The 22,741-nt window shown below is 37.8% G+C and overlaps 1 protein-coding gene across 2 annotated transcripts in view; it reads right to left on the reverse strand.

Annotated features, from left to right (window-relative positions):
• Lrp6 (LDL receptor related protein 6) overlaps positions 1–22,741 on the reverse strand; it is a 198,205-nt gene that overhangs the window by 4,825 nt on the left and 170,639 nt on the right. For both annotated transcript variants that reach the window (XM_004626067.2, XM_023709486.1), the window contains exons 16-22: positions 18,894–19,103; positions 16,541–16,666; positions 11,388–11,624; positions 9,657–9,767; positions 4,548–4,778; positions 2,846–2,982; positions 2,060–2,157 (exon numbers count right to left, since the gene is read on the reverse strand). In XM_004626067.2, coding sequence (XP_004626124.1) covers positions 2,060–2,157; positions 2,846–2,982; positions 4,548–4,778; positions 9,657–9,767; positions 11,388–11,624; positions 16,541–16,666; positions 18,894–19,103 — 1,150 coding nt within the window. The remainder of the gene's footprint in view (positions 1–2,059; positions 2,158–2,845; positions 2,983–4,547; positions 4,779–9,656; positions 9,768–11,387; positions 11,625–16,540; positions 16,667–18,893; positions 19,104–22,741) is intronic.

The raw sequence follows: 22,741 nt of genomic DNA on the forward strand, positions 1-22,741 counted from the left end.
TGCAGAAGCGGGGAATGAACTCAGGCCCTTGCTCTTGCCAGGGAAGCACTTATTCTACTGAGCTATCTCCCCAGCCCTGCAGTTAAGTTTAAAATAAAATTTCAAGTCTTTCCTTTTGCTTTTCAAATTTCAGACTTCTTTTTTATTTGGCTTTTTAGAATGAACTCTTGGCAGGGACAGCAGCATTAGAACAAATGAGAAAAACAATTAGTTAAGAGCCAGGCCTACGTCAAATGGTTGCATCACACCTGAAATGGGAATTATGAATGATGCTATCGTCTCCACTGTACTTCTGTGCATGAATGAGGCTACATCAGGTCCACTTGACTGAAACGCTAGAAAACACCTTATCAGCAAGAGAAGAAGTACCAAGGGATGCCCACACACAGAAAATTATGTATAAACAATTCAAAACTGTTCACTTTTATTGCCTTTCAAATGAAGTAGAAGATGACAGTGGACAAAATATTAACTGACATGTCAACATGCTCACTAATTAGTAGAAAGGTGTCATTTCCCTTTTTGCAGCTTACAAACAAACTTTATCTTAGTCATGACTTATTCCACACATCTACATGAGAAATCTTTCATTCCAGATCACAATTACACATGTAAGGGATGAACTTACATTTTTCTTGAATTCTTTCAAATTCTGCACTTTTAATACACCCTGGTGGATGACAGCTCTCCAACTCTCTGAACCAGTCCTAACCCAGTCTTTTTTTCTTTTTTTGCAGAGGGATAGTAGGGATTGAATCCAGGGGCACCCTACAAATCATCTATGTTCTTAACTTTTTTATTTTTTAAGAGAGAATCTTGCAAAATTGTCCAGCATAGTCTTGTACTTCTGATCATTTTGTCCCAGTCTCCAGGGTAGCTGTACACCACATCGTCCCAATATTCTATCCTTAGAATAACAATCTCACTTAACACAAGCAGTAGTTTATCTTATACTCAAGTCACTCTGGTGAGTAAACTTTCATCAGCATACTGTCAGAAGCCGGGTGTGGAAGCATATACCTATAATCTCAGCACTTGGGAAACTGAAGGAGGAGGACTGCTGTGAGTTTCAAGGGCAGCCTGGACTACAAAGCAAAACTCTTAAAAACCAACTAACCAAACAAACAGCAACCCTCCAAAAAAAAAAAAAACAAAACAAAAAAACCTGCCAAAACCTGGATTCTGTTTTTTAGTACTCTTGCTTTTTATGGTTTTTTTGAGAAAAGAATCTCACTATGTGGTTCAGGCTGGTCTAGAACCCACTACGTAGCCCAGGTTGGCCTCAAACCTGTGGAATCCTCCTGCCTCAGTCTCCCAAGTGTTTCTAGGCTCGTGCCTCCACACCTAGCTGTTCATTACTCTAAAAGCCAGCATCTGTGGCTCTCTACAAACAATAAAATGCCCTAAAGAAAAACCATCGGAAGGGCAATGTCAGCACTGCCAATATTCTCTCACTGGCAACCATCAGCTTCTCATCTGGGAGTTCATCAAGTCCCCAAGTGGCGTCCTTCCCTTTTTTTGGTTCCCTATACTGGGTATAGGGCCATCAGGAAGTTGTGGGCATCAGGAACTGTTTCTCAGCAAGTAACTAAAACACCACCAGGAGTCATAGTCAAACAGTCAACTTAAAGCTTATGTCCTTTTTTCCTATTAATAACTGGAAATGGTTAATGAAGAAAGAACTAGAGGGTGCTTGCTAGAAGTGAATGCTTCCACTGAGAGAAAGCCTGCAACAAGGCCAGAAGTCTTCACCTACTCCCTCGTAAGGTATTCAGTACCTTAGCCAGAGCTGAAAGGAACAGGACTGGGAGGGGTGAAGGCTATGAGAGGGTCAAACCCATGATCTCAGGCAGACATTCTACCATTGAGCCATGCTTGCTCCCCCCTTTATTTTCTTGAGATAGGGTCTTACTAAATTGCCTAGGCTAGCTTTAAACCTGCCATCCTCCTGCCTTATCCTCTGCATGTAGCTGGGATTATAGGTATGCACCACCACATCCAGCCTGCTCTTTTGTGGTAAGCATTTCCACTTCCATTAAAAGAAGATGTGGTATAGTACCTGTATGATCTATGAGTAGAAGGACTGTTTGACGAATAACCGAATTCCATAGTGTAATGTGATCGCTCTGTGGCAGGGGATGGTGGTGGATTCAAAATCTGAAAGGAAAAATAATTACAATATTAAAACAGCAATACTGTAAGCCAGACAGAGACTTAGACATTCTTTGATCTTCCTACCTTATTGCTTTCTAAGGACTGTCAGCATATAACTCCTTTTCCAAAGAACTGACCCCAAACAGTATTTCAGAACTCTGGCTCTCCCTTCCCTAAAATAATTTCATCATGGCTAAACAGCACAAAAGGATTAAAAGAAAATTTATTACCTTTAAATCATGTGCTTAAGTTCAACAGAGCTAGGTTTTAGTTTTTTAAAATTATAAATGTTTAGAGAAAAATGACTGATAAAGGAGAAAATCTAGGTGTACCTTGTTTTAAGAAATGAAGGTTATAAATCTTTCAAGATGTACCATGCTTCTACTTTTACTTGAAATGTAAAATCAATGCCCAGTACTTCCAAATATGTTGGTTATTTATATCACAGGGTAGTGGTTGCAAATTCTTCAAGCTTTTATATCTCCAATTCTGGTTTTGGTTTTGTTTTTTTTTTTGTGGTACCAGGGATTGAACTCAGGACCTTGCACTTGCTAGGCAAGCGCTTATTCTACTGAGCTATCTCCCTGGCCCCAATTCTGTATTAAAAACTACTTCTACATTATTATCAACAAGTACCCACATTTAAATGAGATTTTAGTATTCAGAGAGTAAAGCAAAACAGACTGCTTACTGCAGGAAAGTAAGTGCCTTTGGTGCTTGAAGAACTGCTTGATGATGCGCCCGTGACATGTGCTCGATCATAAGGGGGTCCACTGCTTCCTCCCATGATACTAAGGGAGCTGATCATTGATTTACCTCGAGACATTCCTAACAGAAAGGAAATAAAAATGGAAGATGAGTAAGATCTATAAGAATAAAACTTCATTCAACACTTGGGTTACAAACACTGGTTATAGTTTCTATCTAGATGTTCCCTCAAAGCTTCCTGTGATCAGAGATGGGCTTTGGGTAGTGACTCAATCACAAGGGTTTGACAGACATCAGTGGAGTAGTGCACTGACGAGCTTACAGCTAAATGTGATGCTGGGAGGTGAAGTCTGGCCACAGGAGGCAGATTACTGGGTGTGTGGCCTGGAAGTGTCTGTCTCCCTCCTACCTCCCTTGGTCTCTCTTTGCCTCCCACCATTGTGCCATGAGCTGTTTCATCTCTCAGTCACCCTGCCTTGGAACCATTCAATTACGGACTGAAACCTCTAAAAATTGTGAGCCAGGACAGACTTTGGAGTTGTGGGCATCAGGAACTGTGTCTCAGCAAGTAACTAAAACACCACCAGTAGTCACAGTCAAATAATCAATTTAAAAACTTATGTCCTCTTTTCCTATTAATAACTGGAAATGATTAATGAAGAAAGAACTACAGAATGCTCTCTAGAAGTGAATGCTTCCATTGAGAGAAGGCCTACGACAAGGCCAAAAGCTTTCACCTGCTCCCTAATAAGGTATTCAATATCCTAGACAGAGCTGAAAGGAACAGGACTGGGAAGGGTGAAGGTTATAATGTAGCACGGATTAAATACTAAGACTTGTTCAAAAGAAAACATTGCTATTTTTTGGAGCATAAAACAACACATGAGTAGCATTTCTTTGCCTACTGGATGCAAGTATTGCTGGAATCAAAACTACCCATGTTAAGAAAAAAATTCTATTTTTCCAAGTAGCTTTCCAAATTTCACTAGCTGAAAATAGGTATGGCAACAAGGAAACACTGTCAGCTGAAATTTGATGTCTGTTTACTTAAAAGTTTTACTTGGCCTAAGTTCCTATTTTCAGAAGTCTTTGACTAGGCACTCCCTTCTCTATTTTCATTAAAAGGAAAGCTTTTCACTAAGGACACCAAGAAACCCTGAAAATAAAGCTGTACTTTCCTAGAGCAATGTGGCCTACCCAAGCACAGAGCCTGTGTATACTGGGTGTGACTAAAGCAGCACCACTGCTCCCAATGTCATCTCTTTATAACAGAAGAAAGCATGATACTGTATCATTCTCTTCTGTTATTTGGTTTCAAATTTTTGACTGCTAAAGGGAAGTTTACCTTGGCCATTACAGCACTAAAGTTCCTTGGTTGTGAATCTAAACAATCTGTAGCTCATAGCTCTTCATGACAGACCAGCTAAATCTCTTTCAGTGTGTTATATCTCCAAAAGATCAGTCAGGGACTTAGCATGTTTGTACTGTATCATCTGCAATTTCTACTACAGTGCCTAAGGCCTTTTGCATAAAGAGAAGGTGCTAGAAGTAGTAACATTTGTTCCTGTAGTTCTTTAAACCCAAACAATCTAGTCTAAATCAACTCTAAGTAACATCCTACATCTATAATTGAAATGCAGTAATTTTGCTAGAAACTGAAACTCAATGGATCAATCTTAATTCACCTGGCAGAGACCCTGACAGAGAACTCGGGTGTGGCACATAACCAAGAGGCACAGATGCTGGGCCATGAACAACATAGTCATTGGTCATAGCTTCCCCATCACCCTTCATGCGTGGACACAACATCCTCTGGCAGATGAAGTAAATGGTTCCAGACACAAAAATAGTAACAATCACTCCAATTACTGAACCAACTGTATTGGTGGCCTGTGGTGCTGGCTCTTCAGTTGGATCTAAAATAAGAAATGATGTATAATTACCTTGTGGGAAAATAACAATGCACTCAAAATAGCAATAAAAAGGATGGGAAGCTATAAACTTAATTTGTAAACACAATTTTCTTTTATGGATACATATACACTATGCTTCATGAAAATATGAATTCTATGTCATCATTAGGAATCAACATGAACTACCATTTTAAATGACAAAAATGAAAGACTAGGAAGTATAATTGTAAATAGGAACAAAAATGCTAAGTACAAACTTAAACACCAGTAAGAAGACTTACATTCATATACATACAAAATCTACTTCATTTTGCATATTATAAAAACTAAAGTTATTTTGGAATTTCAGGAAAAATTTTAGGTCAGAAGGAATAGACGAAGAAAAGTCATCAAATATTTCACCTAGTATGGTTTGCACCAATCGTTTCTTCAGCCAAAAAGCAGCTCTGAGTACTTGTTAGATTTCAGATTTAAACAGTAACATTAGGTCCAGCGAAAGAAAATTAGAAACTGTAGATGAGCCTGTGTCTGAGGTCTCATATGCTGCTGCCTTCAGGCTGTCTGAATGGCAAGAGCAGGAACATGGGTCTCCAACACTTAACTACCAGGACTGTGGAGCAATGGCTAGGCCATTAGAAGAGGGTGCTGCTTAGGACAACCACCATCCCTGAGTCCCTAAGCTACTTGAACCTTGAAGAAATAGGCGCTGCACAATGTTAGAAGTAGAAGGAAAAACCAAAGGGACCTATCAAATACAGAGCATTAATCTCCTCAGAAGGAAAATTCTTCTATTCTGTTTACCTTAGATCTCACAATTGGAAATTCCTTTTTTTTTTTTGGTGGAACCATGGATTGAACTCAGGCCCTTGCACTTGCCAGGCAAGCGCTTATTCTACTGAGCCATCTCCCTGGCCCTTACTGAGTCATCTCCCTGGCCCTTGGAAATCCCTTTTAAAAAGCTTCTTTCTGCTGCTTCTTACCTCAAATCTCCAGCTAAACTCACCTCTGATATGAAGTAATCAAACAAAGAAGTAAAAATGATAGCACTAAGTTACATAACATGTAGGGACTCCAGTACAAATCAGTCTGTGGAATCAGAGGCAGTCTCTGTTTAGTCCCTGCCAGCAACATTCCGTCTTTTATATTTCTTTTTAGTGCTTCAGCATTCCTTTGCAAGCTTTAAAATAGAACAGCTTATGAGGCAGAAGGATCATGAATTTGAGCTCTGCCTGGACCACATAGTAAGACCCTATCTACAAACAAAACAAAACAGAAAGACAGAAGGACAGAGAGAAGGAAAAAACAGAACAGTTTACATTTACTACCACCCATTTCAGGGCTCTGGATCATGAATTTTGAGCACAGCCTGGACCAGATAAGACCCGATCTAAAAAGAAAACAACACACCAGAAAGACAGAAAGAAAAAACAGAACAGTTTATATTTACTACCACCCATTTCAGGGCTCTGGATCACATCTTAACTCACTGAATTCAGGCTCCTACTCCCACCTGCTACACTGAAACTGATCTAACAAGTCAAATTTCCCAGAATTGCTACATTCAATAAACTTCATCTCTCTTCATCTTACTCTCTACACATTCAGTGGTGCCAACTCCTGTCTTCTCAAAAACACCTATTCAAATGCTTGCTAAGGCACAAGTCTTTCAGTTTTATGATTTTTCTTCATTTTTTTGAATCTCTAATGCAAAATATCCTAAACTGAATTCATCATTAATGCCACCTGTCATTCCCCCTAGCTTCTAGAAGTAGATCATAAATAAATGAAATATTCCAGGGGACAATAAAAAAAACCCCAAAAACCAGAATGTATGGTAAATTCTAAAGTACATGCCTGCCTAAAGGTATGTGAATTAATTAAAAAGAAAAATAAATTGAACAAAAAAACATGACTTCTGTTTTTGGTCCTTGCCTTAGACCTTGATAACTCTGGTCATGCAGTGAGGTATCTTGTGGGTTAACTTATCAGCCATATCTACGTTGTTGACATGCTCTTCTTATTTATGAAATTACTCTGAACCTATTCTTTTTTTTTTTTTTTTTTTTTTTTTTTTTGTGGAACTGGGGATTGAACTCGGGCCTTTGTCCTTGCCAGGGAAGCGCTTATTCCACTGAGCTATCTCCTTGGCCCTCTGTACCTATTCTTTAAGATTGCCACTCCTCTTAATTTATATTTTCTTCATCTTCTATCTAAATTACAACCGCCTCCTAAGCACTTTTAAATTATAGACTAAAAGTCATTAGATGGTGAAAACAATACCTTGGGTTACAACCAGCATTTTTAAAAAATTAAATAGAAAACACCATCTACATCATTAGGTAAATACTGTTGTATGATATATTGGATCTTTACACATACATTCAAAGCTTTTTATTTCTCTTGATTCAGTTCAAAGGACTTTGAAAACAATTAGCCTAACAGATTTCTGTGCCTATAATCATATAACTTTCAAAACATCTGTTGCATAACTTTGGCATCTGTGCAATAGCCATGCTCATTTTTTCCTTAAAATTGTCAATGACTTCACTGTGAAGGCTTTTTAAAAGAAAAGCAAAGTCCTCCAAGATCTTCTCTTTATCATCTCATTATTTCTTATCGACATCCCTTAAGACATAGCTTGTATTTTGGCAGTCCCATCTACATGCATTACTTTCCCAAAGACACCTGGGGTTTTATTTTTTTCTGCTTTTCAAGAGGATAGGCCTACCTAGAATGCAATTTCTGTTTTTACCTGCACAATGAACACTTTCAGTCATCAAGACTGAACCTTAAGTAGCATTTTTCTACATAGCTTCCCTTGATCAACTTCATTCCTAAAAAGCTCCCTATTTTCCTTTGTACTACCACCTGTATAGATCTCTTTTCATGTTATCACTTTTCATCCGTATTACTCATTATATCATTATCAAAAGTATCTGCTATGAGCTAGATTATGCATCAGCCAGGCTAAATAAGACACTAAAATCTGTTCATTTTCTCACAATCACCATAAATATCATTATCTTCAGTTTAACAATGAAGAAACTAGGTTTTAATAAGAACAAATAATTTGCTCATGATGAAAGAGCTAAGATTCAAGTCAGGTGTGCCTGGTTCTAAACTTCCTGTACTTATTACTCTTTCAGCCATAGAAGACTCTGGGAACCTTGATGCAGGTACCACGTAACCTCAGCACACAACAAAGGGTCTAGCACATGACAATAAATGCCTGTTGAATGAACAAACAGAATCTGAAAACTCAGACATATCATACCCACTTGAACTTTTCTAAGTTCCATCAAATTTTATTTTGACAGGGTAAATCTGGCTTATGTTGAATTCCATTTAGAATTAACTACAGGACAGCATATCAATTTTAGATATATTTTAGGGTGTTGTCAACTGTTACGAACAGTTCAGCAACTACAAGGGTCTGTATATTTCCAGGTATACATTGCCCCAAATATCCTCAGGCTACATTTTAAGAAAGCTTTTACAGTTTTCTGGACATTGAACAACTTGTAGAAGCACTTTGAGAAAACATTGGAGAAATTAAATGTGGACTAATGTTCAGAAAGTACAGACGAAATGATTTTCATTATCTAAATTATTTGAGAATTTTGTAAATTCAATTCTGACACAACATTTATTCTCTTCTGGCACTTTACTAAATATTTCTGTATTTTTTGCATAATAAAATTGCTTTAAGAAATTATTAAAAGCAAACCATTAAAAAATCCCTAGCACAAAAAGTAAACTATTAATAGTTTACTATTTTTTTTTTAAATTTATTTATTTAGTGTGTGTGGCCAGCTCAGCCCACCAGGGGCCGGGGCTGGCTGGCATGTGGTGCTGGGGGATTGAACCGAGGTCCCTGTGCTTTGCTAAGCTTGTTCCAAGTAGGTGCTTTAGACCACTGAGCCATCTCACCAGCCCCCTTCTAGTAGATTTAATGTTTCTGTTTTAATATTAAAATCTTTGATCCATTTTGACATTAGTTTAGTGCATGATGATAGACATGGATCTAATTTTAGTCATCAGCATGTGGAAAGCCAGTTTTTCCAGCTCCATTTATTAAAGAGGCTATCTTTGTTCCAGTGAACATGGTTAGCCCTTTTGTCAGATAAGGTGGATGAGTGTGTTTGTAGTTGTGTCTGCATTTTCTTATCTATTCCACTGATCCTTAAGTTTTTGTCAGTGCCATGTTGATTTTATCACAGTAGCTTTGCAATATAATTTCTTTCTTTTTTTAAAAAAATTTGTTTATTATGTGTGTGTGTGTGTGTGTGTGTGGCCAGCTCAGCCCACCAGGGGGCGGGGCTGGCTGGCATGTGGTGCTGAGGGATTGAACTGCGGTCCCTGTGCTTTGCTAAGCTTGTTCTAAGTAGGTGCTTTAGACCACTGAGCCATCTCACCAGCCCAATAGTTTACTATTAATACTTGTTCTCAATAAGGGAACTTCTATTATACATAAAACTTATAAAGAAAAATTTTTAAATAAAATTCTCCCTCAAGAGTAATTTACAAGGGCTGGGGAGATGGCTCAGTAGAATAAGCACTTCCCTGGCAAGCAGAAGGGCCTGAGTTCAATACCCGTTTCCGGGGAAAAAAAAAAAAGAGTAATTTACAGCACCTGCTTAGGTGAGCACAGGGGCTGGGGTTCATCCCTGGCACCACATGTTGTGCCAGTCCGCACCCAGGCGCTCTGAGCCAGCAATGGAGTCCAGGCACGGTGTTGCGCGCCTGTAATCCCTGCACTGGGGACGCTGAAAACAGGAGGGTCACTACGAGTTTGAGCTGCGTAGTGAGACCCTACACAAAATAAAAAACAAAAACAAAATGTAAACCAAAAAGAGTAATTTACATTTCATTTTTACTTACAACAATCCAGTTCATCAGATTTGTCACTGCAATCTACATTATGATCACACTTCTTGTGCTTTCCGATGCACTGACCATTGGCACAGCGGAACTGATCAATTAAGCAAAGCACTGGGAAAATAGAAATAAATTTTCATCTTAAACATCATATAAAGCCAAATTCAATAAGAGTCAAAAGTTACTTTCTGAATATGAATGGAAACCCACACTAGAGTTTTAGATTTAACTTCAGTTTCTGGGTATTTCCACTAGTAGAGAGAAAAGAAACAGTAAAGAGAAGAATTCAGCAAGAAATTTTTTACTTTGTTCTTTAAATTTCCTTTTACTGATTAATTTTTGTTGTGTACCTGAGAAAATTCTATAGATCTTGTTTTTTTATACTGGGTAAGGTTAATAAGAGAAAGAAGAGAGTAAGGTACTATAGATTGTAATAAATCAACTAGGATTCACTGAAAACAGGAGCTATTTATATATACTTATGACTTAAATTTTAGTCTTCTCAATTTTCCGATCTTATTGCTGTGGTTTGAGTGAGTTGCCCCAGTGTTCTACGTTCTAGGAAGTTCAGCTGTAGAATGGGCTGGAGGCATGGAATTCTGTGTTGCAGAGCATGAAGGTGCTAGGATCTTTAATAGAAAAAGGGAGCCCAGTTGGTTGCAAAAGTGCTGTTCTCAGAATGGACTGAGGTAGAGGTAAGGGACCCTGAGTCAGCACTTAGGAAAGACTGTTATAAGCAGAGCAACCTACACCAGCAGCTCCTCTTGCTGGCTTCCTATCTAGGGAAGACATCTCTTCCTCTCTTAACTCCTCCAGTCATCTTTTTCATTTCCCATGATGACTCTGCCAAGAGCCCAATTGATGCCAATGTCAAACCTCTCAATCTCCAGAACTATGGATAAATAAAACTTTTTCCTTCATAAGTGATTTGGGCACTTAATTATAGTAACCAAAAGCTGACTGAAATATTTATTAATCTGCACAAATGTCATGCAAGTGAAATGAATTAAGATAATTCAGAACATGACTTTTTTTGTGTGTGTATTTTAGGGAAGGGTCTATAGGGTATTCAGTGCGTTGGAAAGCACAACACTACTAGATTGGACTCAGTGATCCGCCTCTTTATAGCCTCCCAAGAGCTGGGATTACAGGCACGTACCACCACGCCCAGCCTCAATTGTCATCTCAGCGCACCCCAGGAGTGGCCCAGCACCGCAGGTCTGGAGATCAAACCCCCAGCCCCTGCGCCTGCTTGCAGGCGCTTTAATCTGCTGAGCTATTTGGCTGGCCCTGACATTATTAGCTTATGATATGCTCAAATGTCATAATGAAAAATGATACCTAGTGATTCTTATTTTGAAAAAAAATTAGGATAAAAGGTCTGTTATCTGCTTATTAACTCTGGGCTTCACTGTGGTGATGATAAATTTCAAAATTTCCAAACATTCCCTATTTTTCCAAAGTCATTACAGGGTATTTATAAAGGCTATTAGAATCAAAGTATAATACTATCTGTGATGAAGTTCAATTGTAGGGTACCAACTAAGCATGTTTAAACTCCTGTGGTATATCAACAGCAATGCCATAGTCTCTACATGGTTTAGAAGGCCAAGACAATTGGAACAAAGTTACCCAAAACCCAAAATCTACACTGAGCCAAAGTAATATACACTGAATTTTGAACAATTTGATGGAAAAGGACTGTATGACCACGCACAGAAGAATTGTGGATACCTTCACAGTTCTTTTCATCAGATTTATCCTGGCAGTTTGCATCCCCGTTGCATCGAAGGGCACCATCGATACACTGCCCACTGGCACACTGAAACTGGGACTCTGAGCACACAGGACAATTGAGTTCATCACTGTGGTCTTCACATTCAGTAAACCCATCACAACGCCAAGCCACAGGAATACAGTCAATTTCCCCAGTAAAACAAGTAAACTGCTGAGGAGAACATGTTGGGGGCTCTTCAGATGAACAAGGGGGAGGGAATGACAAAAGCATAATAATGGTCACATAAAAGTACAAACATATATACCTAAGTGAAATTCATTTAATAATTAACATACACAAAATGTAATTTTTCAAGCATCTCATTTAATCAGAAATTTTTCTACTACTTAATTTAGGTTCACTAATGTAGAACTATGACAGAAGTTTTGTCATGTTGTAATTCAAGTATGACTGTAATATCTCCAATCACACATAACCTGTGAACAATCATTATAATCACTAGCCTCCAACTATTTAAAAGTCAGTCCAGGGCTGAGGATATAGCTTGGTGATCTAAGCGCCTGCCTGGCAAATACAAGGACCTGGGTTCGATTTCCAGTACTGCATGTTGTGCCCAACACTGTAACCAGGTGTGATGGTGCACACCTGTAACCCCAGCACTGGGGAGGCTGAAACAGGAGGATCACTATGAGTCCAAGCTGTGTAGTGAGACCCTGTACCAAATACATAAATCTAAAAAAGATAAAAGTAAGCCTAGTACTCATAGTTTAAAAACAAAAACAAAAACAAAACTTTGAGAGTCTCTATTTATCTCTGGGAACTCCTAAGTCCAGTTTTAGGAGCTGTTCATTATTTTCCAATAATTCTAAGATGCCATTTCTTTCTTACACTACATTTACACTGATGCCACAAAAGAACAGTGGGTAAAGCTGTGGACCTTTGTGGACTCAGAGAGATCACATTTAGCTGTACAAGTCCTCACTGGGGTCCATACAGCTACACACACTCAGTCTAACAGGGCAGTTTCACTTAAGAGTGGTTATGATGAATCAGTAAAATGTTAAAATGTAAAAATATGCTCGGATCAAAAGTTTGAGAACAGCCACTCAAAGTCCAATTTTCTAAGAATGGAGAAACTGAGGCTCAGAGAGGCTAAGTGACTATGTCAGACCACAGAGCTTTCCATATATAAGGAATGACTACAAAGCAGTAAGAATAAGCATAGTGTCCTTAAATATAGTACACTGCTTATAGTTAAGTATGATATTGTAAGTTCTTCAAAAATTTGACTGCGGGCTGGGGAGATGGCTCAGTGGAACAAGTGCTTCCCTGGCAAGCGCAAGGGCCTGAGTTCAATCCCCGGTTCCGCCAAAATAAATAAATAAAAATAAAAAATAAAAATTTGACTCCTAGTAAATTCTCCTGGGAATACCCACTTTACTATATGAGTATGAACTGGAAAACCCTTTAATCTTTAAAACAGAACATTACAAATTACAGATGAACACCAAACATGTGCAATCTGAAAGATTCTTTTCTAAGGGTCTACTATGCTCAACAACTATACTATATTGCACAGAAAATTAAAATAGATACAATATGATTCATGCTCTTATAAAGCTTTGAATTTGCCTGAAGATAAGAAGGACTAATAAAAAACAACTGAAACATTACTCTTAACCACCTGTCACAAAAACTGGAAGGGCTGGGGATATAGCTCAGCAACATAAATGCCTGTCTGGCAAGTGCAAGGTCCTGAGTTCAATCCCCCGTACAAACAAACAAACAAACAAACAAAAAACTGTTCAGACAGTGGAGACAACAGCAAGTAGTGAGATTTTCACAGATCATTAAGGAATCAGATACCCCTTGCAAACAGTAAGATTTAGGACTACACTCTTGAAATATCAAAGGAAGATCTACATAAACAAAACTAAAAATATGCCATAGTTTTCCTCAAATTTCAAACAGACAAACAAAAATAGTAAATTGGGAAGAAATGCAAAATGAGATGGACAGGTAAGATGAATTTAAATGAAATGTTTTGAAAGCCATGCAGAGAAATTAAAATTTTGTATTTCATTTATCTGCATTGTAAATCAAGACTAAAGACTTGTATATACATGTTCACTGTAGTTTTATTCTTTTGTGTGTGTTTTGCTCCTTGAATGCCTTCAGGGCACTTTTGCATGGCTGGAGTGTTGTGGGGACCGAACTACAGCAAACTGAGGCTACCAGCATTGTGGAAGCAGCCACTTAAAGAACTGAGCTAGGGCTGGGCCCCCTGTAGTTTTATTCTTAAAAAAATTTTTTTTAATGTATTTGGCACGGGGTCTCACTATGCAACTTGACTCATAGTGTTCCTCATGTTTTCAACACCCCCAGGGCTGGGATTATAAGTGTGTGCCACCATGACCAACTGGATTTGGTGGCCAGCTCAGCACATCCATGGGGGGGGGGGGTAGGGGGGAGAGACAGTTTTTATTCTTGATAGAAAAAACTGAAAGCTGAAATGTTCCTCATCTGAGTAACCATGGTATTATATAATAAAATACTACCCCGCAATAAAAACCATACAATGATACAATCAGTTTTACTACTGAATCTCAAAAATATATTATTCAAGAGAATCTTAGAACAAGATTACATATTATTTTACCACTGATAATAGGTTCAGAAACAGGCAAAATTATTTATGGGACTAAGAATCTAGTGATTATTTTTGACAGAGGAAAACTGGTAAGGGACACCACAGTTCTTTTTCTTTCCTTTTCTCATTTTTAAGAAAGAGTCTCACTATCAGGCTAGTTCCAAACTCACAGTGATCCTCCTGACTCAGCCTCTTAAGTGCTGGGATGGGAGGTATACCTAGGTAACACCAGGATTCTTTTCTTGAAAGCTGGTTTGAAGGTTCTAGCAGGAGAACGAAGTTACTCATATAACCTCCACTGAGGAAGTGGTCCTCCTCTATCAGGGTGGTCATCCTCTTTAACCAAGCACACAGCTGCCACTTCAGGCTGCAGCTTCAGGAGGGGGACACATGGAGCGATGAAGGAGGAAGGGGGTGCCTAGCCTGTCAGATCAGCTAAATCAGCCCTGGCAATCAATGGGATGACAGATCCCAGCAGACTGATCTCACACCTGCCGGGGTAACTTTCTTAGTAGCAATATTATGTAACTTGATTTGGGAGTTAGTTAACATTATTGTATACATTTCCCAAAACCTGATGAGTAGCCATTTAACATACAGTAGAAAGTTACTAAATGTGCAAACAAAAACAATCAAAGGGCTTAAGACATTTTCTAGCAGAAAGATGAGATCCTTGATTCAGTTTTATTATCAACAGGATTTGCCATTTAAAGTAACTATCTAGCACTCTGATATGAAAACATGGTTTATTCTTTTGTGGTAAAAGATGCAACACAGACTTAAGCTTATCCATTTTACCTCAACTGTTCAGTGGTATTAAATACATTCACATTATTGTACAATGTTTATTTTATATTTCAAATGCTGGCTCAGGAGATAGCTCAGTAGAATAAGTGCTTGCTGGCAAGCATAAGATCCTGAGTTCGATCCCTGGTACCACCAAAAAAAAAAGAAAAAAGAAAGAAAGAAAAAGAAAAAAATCAAATGCTGGAGTTTCTCTGCATATGTCTGGGCTCCCTGATTACAAGTTTTTCAACTTCTTTTTTTGGGGGGGGAGTGGAACTGGGGATTGAACTTAGGCCCTTATGCTTGCCAGGCAAGCACTTATTCTACTGAGCCATTTCCCAGGCCCCACAAGTTTTTCAAATCCTTATTATAGTCCAAGCAAAGTTCCTGTGGCTGCTACTCCATATATGCCTTTTAATTTTATTAAAAAACTTAAAAGAATAAAATTTATTTGTAGTCCTACATTGCCAATAATTATTATATTTTGAGTGCATATTCTTTTAAAATCCTGGCTCACACAAATATTTATTTTACCTATCACTGTAGAACAAAACATCTTTTGTCTTTAAATTGTGCTTGGGATGAAAGGCAGGGCCCTCACACATGCTAGACAAGCACCCTACTGCTGCTATCATTGTAATAATTTTTAGGGGCCAGGGAGATGGCTCAGTGGAATAAGCACTTCCCTGGCAAGCACAAGGATCTGAGTTCAATCCCTGGTTCTGCAAAATAAATATAAATAAATAAATAAATAAATAAATAAACTAATTAATTAATTTTTAGCTCCCATACTACCACGGTAAGATTTAACCAAGGAATATACCAATCTGTTATAACTCTTCATATTTGATATAATGTCTTGCTACATAGCTTAGACTTGTAGTAATCTTCCTGTTTTGACCTTCCAGTGATGGGATTACAGGTGTGCCAGCACACCTGGTTCTGGTTGCTGGCTCGGCATACCTTGGGCAGGGCCAGCACAGCATGTGGTACTAGGGACTGAACCCCAGGCCCTTGGCTTGCCTAAGGCGGCGTTTAGTCCACTGAGCTATCTACCGGCCCTTCTATTATGACTCTTAAGGGATCAAACTTCATAATATTATCAATACACTCAGTAATATCTTTAAAACTGCTTACTGATTAATACTAGGTACATAAAAAACAGGAAACCGCTGACAAATTTGAACAAGACTATTCTTGTCAATGGACATAATCCTAACAATGATACATACACTAACAGAATCCAGGATTCAGTAGATGGAAACTGCAAGAAGTATAATTAATTCATTTCACTATCATCTTGGGAGGTGGGGAAGCTACTCTATTATCAGGAAATACACTTTTCCCAGGATGAAAATGTGGTAATGCATATATGCAATGAAATATTATCCAGCCTTAAAAAAAGAAAATAGCATTTGCAGTTACAAATGAGCCAGAAGCACAGACAAATACCACATTAGCTCACTCACATGAGGAATGTAAACACCCACAGAAACAGAGATTAAAAACAAAGCTAAATTCAGGGCAAAGAGGATTGGGCTAAGGGGAGAATAATAATCTAAAGGCCTAGAAAAGTACAGATCAATAGAACACAAGTGACCGAATAAGGTACAAGCAGCAGCAGCTTCACTGCCTCATCACAGAAGGCTATACACTAAAATATGGATCACAGTGGCATTCAGGCTTTCATGAGAAAACAGTAACATATTTTACCTCCACATGAAAGCTCATCTTGAAGCAGAACCAGGTGCATGGGGCAGGAACACCTTGTAGTACCATCACCTTTTACAAGACAAATATGTGAACAGCCACCATTATCTTGGGCACAAGGGTGCTGTCCTGGAAAAAGGAACAACTCTCGTCAAAATGAATTTCTTTTATGAACCACAAAGAAAAATAGTTAACAAAATCAGTTTGGACTTATTTGTACACAATTCCTTCCTCCATTCCCCAAAAAACGGTAAAAAAAAAATCTCTGCCCCCCTTTTGCTCTTGCTTTTGCTGTCTTCCGCCACCTTGAACCATTGCCCCTGTGCCATGCCACTCTGCCTTGGAGACAGCTGATTATGGACTGAAATTTCCACAAATTATGAGCTAAATAAATCTTTCAAAAAAAAAACTATAATGACTCTATCTATCTATCTATCTATCTATCTATCTATCTATCTATCTATATTTTGAGGTGTGTCTAAGTTGCTCAGACTGGTCTCAAACCCCTGGATTCAAATGATCCTCCTGTTTCAGCCTCCCAAGTATTGTAACAACAATTACACACACATACACATATACACACATCATTTGTAAGCAAGATAATGGTTTCGGCTTATGCTAATTTTGTCAGTAAGAAAAGGGGATTACCGGAACAAGAAAAATTGTAAGGAGATGTGTAAAACCTGGATTACCTTATATTCTCTTTAAAATATAAGAATTCTTCCCTAAATTAGATTTTTAACTCAGAAATACTATCTAAAATATAAAACAATTTCACTTAAAAATTGTACTTTCAATGAAGAAATCAATGAAAATTAGTTAACAGAAGGCAAATCTTAAGATGATACAGAACTAAGCCATTCAGAGACAAATTCATTTGCTTCATCAATTCAAAAAGTAAATTGCACTGTTAGGAATGTTTCACTTTTCCTATTTGGGATAAAATATACTTTTTAAGTGAAATCATTTTGTCTTTCAGACAGAATTTCTGAGTTAAAAATCTTTAATTAAAGCAACAAATCATTTGGCAACTTTTTAGTCTGTTTTACAAGTTATAGTTAAGGTAATGACTATTTTGAATTTTTTGTTTAGTTTGAGTTATAAGGAACCTGGCGCTTTTTATCACAGAATTCCAACATGTCATATATCCACTGTTTGTTATCGCTCATCTACAATAACCAGGGGTCCTGCTTCATTCTGTGTTGAAGCAGAGACTCAGCTATCTGTTGATGAGCAGACACGGCAGAAACCAACCTAAGAGCAGTTTCCTTACCTTTAATTCCAGAACACTTTTGAGAAATGAAAATCTCATTGACTTGATATTATCAGAAATTTCAAAAAAGGCTTTCCCAGCCACAAAATCAAAATGTCTAGTTGAATAAAGAGAGAGATAAGCTCCCTAATAATTCTGAAAATATCCTCTGATATCATCTATAAAACTATTCATGTATCAACTGAGTAACTTAGGTATTATTATTTTATTTCAATTAAAAGTCCAGTCTGAGTTACATGTCAGAACATAAATGCCAAAACACCCAACTTTCTAATTCTCAAAAAATGTCTAATTTACTTGTAAGCTTATGACAGGAGGCAACACAGTGAACACTTCAATGAACCATGGCACTCTCCTTTCAATTTTCAATTCTGTTTGAAAACACTGAGCTGGAAAGGTAAGGAGTTTCAGCAGGTTTCTAGTACTGTACTCACACCATCATCAGTGCTTCTGGTACTATCATGCATTAACAAGAAATTAAACCACAAAGATTTTCTAAGAGTTTTCAATAAAGTAAAACAAGGTACCACTAACACTCTTAGGAACTGAAAAATTTAAGAATAAAAGAAGCACTGATTAAACACACCCTTCGCTATGCTTTCATACTAATTTTGTTTTAATTTAAAGAATATAGTTCATCCATAAGTATATGAATCATTATATGAAACATGACTTTATTTTTCTTCAAACTGTAGAGACATAGAAAGAAATAGAGAAATAAAAATTTTATAGGCATGACAATCAGAGTCACTGTTGTACCTAGCGAGTTTTACTTCTATACTAGTAGTAAATCCATGGCTCACACAGAGTAATCTACCATGAAGCTACACCATCCAGTCAAAGAAATTTTTTTTTTAAATGAGCAAGTATATGCCTTTCTCATACTTGTTTCATGAGATGTTTAACTTGAAAAAGTTCCTAGTGAGTCTGACATAAAACTCCAAAGCATGAGTTCAAAAAAATGGAAAAGATATAAATACATGATAATCTTAAAAGATAATAGAGGCCAAAAAGACACAAAAATGCATCTTAATTTCTTACAGCAAATATGACTCTCCAATCAGTGTTACTTCCAGCACTTACTGTACTCCTGAAGATTCAGCTCCTTTACTGCATGAATGTCACTGAGCTGGGCAATCCGGGCCTGGACTTTAGTTCTGCCCTCTCGACCTGTCATGTCAATTTTTTCAATCATTTGTTGCTGCTTATCAATCCAATAGAGCCAGTTTTCAAACACAGTCAGTCCCACAGGCTGCAAGATATTGGAGTCTTCTAACACTATCCTGTTGGCACCTTGAAAAGACGACGTTCAACAGCAATGACTCCATGTGGTTAAATCATACTTTCAACAATTATTTACTGAATGGCAATTAAGATTCTAAAAGCATGAAACAAAGGAAAGAATACACTCTTTGAAATTTGAAAATCATGCTGAGAAGATACATGAGACTAACTCTGGACTATGTGACAGTGATGCAGGACATACAGGAATTAAGATAGTATAGGCAAGTCTTGGTGCTATGCATGAGCTCAGACAACCACTAGAGACACTGGCACATAGTCATCCTAGCATAAGGTTCCTGTGGATTTATGCTACACAATAGAGACATGCAGGGCCAGCCAGAGAGCTCAGTAGACTAAAGCACCTGCTGAGGCAGAGCACAGGGACAAAGCTGGATTCCGGGCTGGGTGTGGTGGTGCACCCCTGTAATCCCAGCACTTTCGGAAGCTGCTAACAGTACACCCTGTACTAAATATATAACAAACAAACAAATAGCAACACGCAACAGAACTGTTATGTATGTGTAAGAATCTCATATATAATAAAAGTAATGTCTCAAAACAAAGGAAAAAGGGCAGGGGAGATGGCTCAGTGGAATAAGCGCTTTCCTGGCAAGTGCAAGGGCCTTGAGTTCAATCCCTGATTCTGCAAAAAAAAAAAGCCCAACAAAATACAAACTTTCTCAAAACAAAGGAAAAGATAGACTTTTCAGTGAATGGTGTTGAAAAACTATTCACTACACAGACAAAAGAGTGTGAAGAGTGTGGGTCTGAGATGCTTGTATCATGCTGTAAGCAAAAGGCTACTAGAAGCCCGCAAATAAAGTGTGAGATCACTATAGAGAAAACCAGAAAGATGAGCCAAAAACTATTAAGACCAAACTACAAAGAAAGTATACGCCATGATCATGGGTAAAAAGACTAAATTTCTTAAACATGTCAATTCTCTTCCAACATATATGTAACTTAATATGGAATAACCTGAATAAAGAATTCCTAGAAGGCCAGCCAAATAGCTCAGCGGATTAAAGCACCTACAAGCAGGCACAGGGCCTTGGGTACACTGAGACGGCAACTGAGACTGGGCAGAGTGGTATGTGTGCCTGTAACCCCAGCACTTGGGAGGCTATAAACAGGAGAATCACTACAAGTCCAATCTAGTAGTGAGACCCAGAACACTCTGTAGACTCTTCTCTAAAATGAAGAAGAAAAAAAGAAAAAAATGAATTCCTAGAAACCAGAAACAGAAAAATGGGCAGAAGCTAGGAACAGCAAGTCATAGAAGAAATGTGAATTTTCAAAAATAAAAAAAGATTTTATTAAACCTCAATAGCAAAAGGAGATTTAAATATGTATGCGTATGTATGGTAAAATAAACACGCAATCTAAAACATGCATGGCAAAGAGAAACATCATAAGTTATTTCTTGAGAAGGTAAGAGAATCAAGAAGGGACACAGGGCTTCAGAATTCTCTCTAATATTTTATTTCAAGGGAGAGGGAAAAAAGCAAGTATGATCAAACATTAAAATATGACAAAGCTGGATGGTATGAACTCCATACTTTCTGAATATTTGAACGATTTCATAACTGGGGTAGGAAAAACAACGAAGCACAAAGAAAAAGAGAACTCAACACATTAATGTGTTAACCATAGTGCTGGAGAGCATTTTTTTCTTTTCTTATTTTCTAAGCTTTCTTTAATGAACATATATTACTTTTTTTTTATGTATTTAGTACAAGGTCTACAGGGTCTCACTACACAGATTGGATTCATAGTGATCCACCTGTTGCTAGCCTCCCAAGTGCTGGGATTACAGGAACACATCACCACCCCCAGTCTATATATATTACTTTGTTTTTTGGTGGCACCAGGGATCAAACTCAGGACCTTGTACTTGCCAGGCAAGCACTTATTTCAATGAGCTGTCTCTCCAGCCCATACATATATTATTTTTAATAAAAAATTAAAATACTGTAAGAGAAAAAAAAAGAAAAGGGGGACCTATTTCCAATACTAATATAAGAGCTAAAGTGTTGACATAAATACTTGTTACCCCAGGGGCCGGGGAGATGGCTCAGTGGAATAAGCACTTCCTTGGCAAGTGCAAGGGCCTGAGTTCAATCCCTGGTTCCACCAAACAAACAAACAAAAAAATTATTACCCAAATTAGGGGTGCTACAAGACACAGAGATTGAATGAGGGAAGGAATACATAAATCCAGGCAAATGAATACATCTCTGTAAGTACACACAGCTATTTGGAATCAGAGAACTTTCTAAATGGGGCATTAGACCAAAGAGAAGACAATTTTTTTTCTACCAGTGCAAAAAAAAAAAAACCAAAAAACAAAAAAAAAACTTTAAAAAAACACACACACAAACTTGAACCTAGGGCCTTGAGCTATACGGTAAGACTTTCATTTTTACATTGAGACTAAGTCTTACTAAACTGCTTGGTCTGGGTACCATGTGAGACTCCTGCCTCAGCCTCCCACAGTATTGGGCTTCTAGGCATGTACCACTACAATCAGCTAGGAATGATACTCTTAACACTTTAGTATGCTGAAATTCCAGAACTTTCTCAAGGTACATTTATTTACATATTGCTGAAGGAATATGTACACATATATGCCCTTAATATACATCTACTATGTGTGTGTATTAGTTTTTTTTGAAGCCAAGTGTGGTGGTGTGTGCCTACAATCCTAGCACTCAGGAGGCTGAGCCAGGAGGATAACCACAAGTTCGAGGCTAGCCTGGCCTACATAATGAGTTCAAAGTCTACCTCAACTACATAGCGAGGCTAGCCTCAAATATTAGATCCTCCTGCTGTAGTATTCCTAGTACTAGGATTACAGGCATATACTACCACCACACCCAGCTGTGTAGTTTTATATTTTAAATACAACTGGATCTTAATAATAAAAGTTTTGCACTTAAAGTTTTAAAAATAATCCTATGTCAGTACGCACAGATTTACCTTAATCTTCTGACTGTAATATTTCATACACTGATATACTTCTACATAAAAGACTATCATAAATAGTGTTTGTGAATCGCATTGTACACTTGGGCTAGTCTTTTTGTAATACAGACACCTACATGGGAAACTGCCAGATTAAAGAATGCCTGTTTCAAGTTCTAATAATTACTAGCAAATTGTCCTTCATATTCTACTGCTTTCTATTACCACCAAAGTACATGTGAGGATGTCATTTTCTACCACTCTGGCCAATGTTCAGTATAATGTAATACATTTTTGCTAGTCAAATAGACACTGTTATTCTAACTTCATTTTGCTAGTCTCTAGTGAGGTCACACAGGATGAGGACATCAGAAATTAGGGATCAGAAATTAAAGATGAGAAGAACTATGAGTTCAAACATAAAACTGAAGAAAAGCAAAGTATCTTCAGAGCAAGGAATGATTTAATTTAGTTAAAATAAAAGGTCATTTCTCAGACCAAAAAGCTACAACTCTTGTTGCACAGGTCCTGCTTTACCTTGGTCTTAATCATCCAGTAGAAGAGTACGAAGACGAAATATAGGAAGTGAAGCCATGCTGTTATGTTGAGCTGTGGGGGACTCAGGTCAATAATTTCTGACACTGCCAGTTAAACAGAAGACCCAATGCTATTATGGGCTACTG

Source organism: Octodon degus, unplaced genomic scaffold (genome assembly GCF_000260255.1).
Source record: "Octodon degus isolate 3935 unplaced genomic scaffold, OctDeg1.0 scaffold00012, whole genome shotgun sequence".
NCBI lineage: Eukaryota > Metazoa > Chordata > Mammalia > Rodentia > Octodontidae > Octodon > Octodon degus.